Source organism: Penaeus monodon, chromosome 33 (genome assembly GCF_015228065.2).
Source record: "Penaeus monodon isolate SGIC_2016 chromosome 33, NSTDA_Pmon_1, whole genome shotgun sequence".
Lineage (NCBI taxonomy): Eukaryota > Metazoa > Arthropoda > Malacostraca > Decapoda > Penaeidae > Penaeus > Penaeus monodon.
The window spans coordinates 12,700,398-12,701,677 of record NC_051418.1 but is presented as its reverse complement, the minus strand read 5'-3'; the positions used below and the strand labels follow the sequence as shown (position 1 = coordinate 12,701,677).

The 1,280-nt window shown below is 37.6% G+C and overlaps 1 protein-coding gene across 1 annotated transcript in view; it reads right to left on the bottom strand.

Annotated features, from left to right (window-relative positions):
* LOC119594051 (protein arginine N-methyltransferase 7-like) overlaps positions 1 to 1,280 on the bottom strand; it is a gene marked incomplete at its 3' end in the record, with an annotated part of 14,014 nt that overhangs the window by 2,172 nt on the left and 10,562 nt on the right. The window contains 2 exon segments of the mRNA XM_037943086.1: positions 74 to 219; positions 896 to 1,092. Coding sequence (XP_037799014.1) covers positions 74 to 219; positions 896 to 1,092 — 343 coding nt within the window.

Genomic DNA, 1,280 nt, shown 5'->3' with positions numbered 1-1,280 from the left:
TTAATTATAAATACTAACATTCATCCAGTATTTTATCATTTTCTTAAATATCAAATGAAAAACATATACTCACAGGCCCTACAAGCTGATCAACAGACATATCACTCATGTCATCTGGCAAAATGGTGACCTTGTGCTGGACGTCATTGGCTTTGATAAACTCTTGCATAACGCGTCTCGAGGCCTCACTTGCCTCACTTAGGTAAACATGTCGTGCTCCTGTTAGGAATACCGCCAAAAATTTAATTTAAAATTCAAAAGAATAGCAACAAAAAATCCGTAGTATATATCATGCATAATTCCTTGCAAATTACAAAAGAAATTATCCTTTCCAAAAATCATAGTTCTTCTATGACAGTTGTAAAAGGCCCCATTAACCGATTCACACTTAATGGCACATATTCTTCCCATGTTACCCACAGGCCAAGTATCCATGCCACAAGAAGTTGACCCTCCTGTATGCTGTAAAAGCTAAACAGTCATTCACTTGTTTGATCCTGTCAGCAATTACTGTAAAGGCGACTAATGACAGGATAGACTTGAAATCTCTTATTTCTTTTTTACTGTAAAATCATACATGGTACAGTCAAAATCACAGACACCAAAGTCAAACTTGTTTCCCATGCTTCTAATTTTTAATTCAAAGATCTGAATGTGTACAGCCTCTGGTGCATAGATCAGTTTGATGTGAGTAAAAGCTAACACCAAAAGTTAATAATGACCATAGGATGAGAAAATTTACAAACTGATAATATCAATAATGCGATGAAAGTGGGATACCAGCCAACAACAAAAACAGTAAAATTATTATCAACAAGTTAATTCTCTATGTTCTACACAGGATTTCCACCATCCAAAAAACACACACTTCCCAAAACGGGTCTTCTTTACACACCTAGCTTTGCAGCCGCCACAGCCATGAAGCAACAGTCGCCCAGGGCTAGACACACACTATCAGGTCTGATGAGTTTTTCTAGTACTCGCACATAGACCTTCAACCTGCGAGGATCATTGATCTGACCAAGGCGTGTCCGTGAGGATATGATGTGGATCCCACACTCACACACTGGCCGCTCTTCACACACATCTTCCCTGGAAATGCACATGGGAAAAATGGTTCTTCTTCAGCTTCATTATAGGAGAATGACTTTATAGAGTAAATAAAAGTTAGATAAATGCTGTACGATTCAAGAAAAGTTGTGTTCTGCATTAATCTGCACTATGAAATCACTCAAGTAAAGTATCATTAACACCTGAAGATAATGCTTGTGAAGAAACTT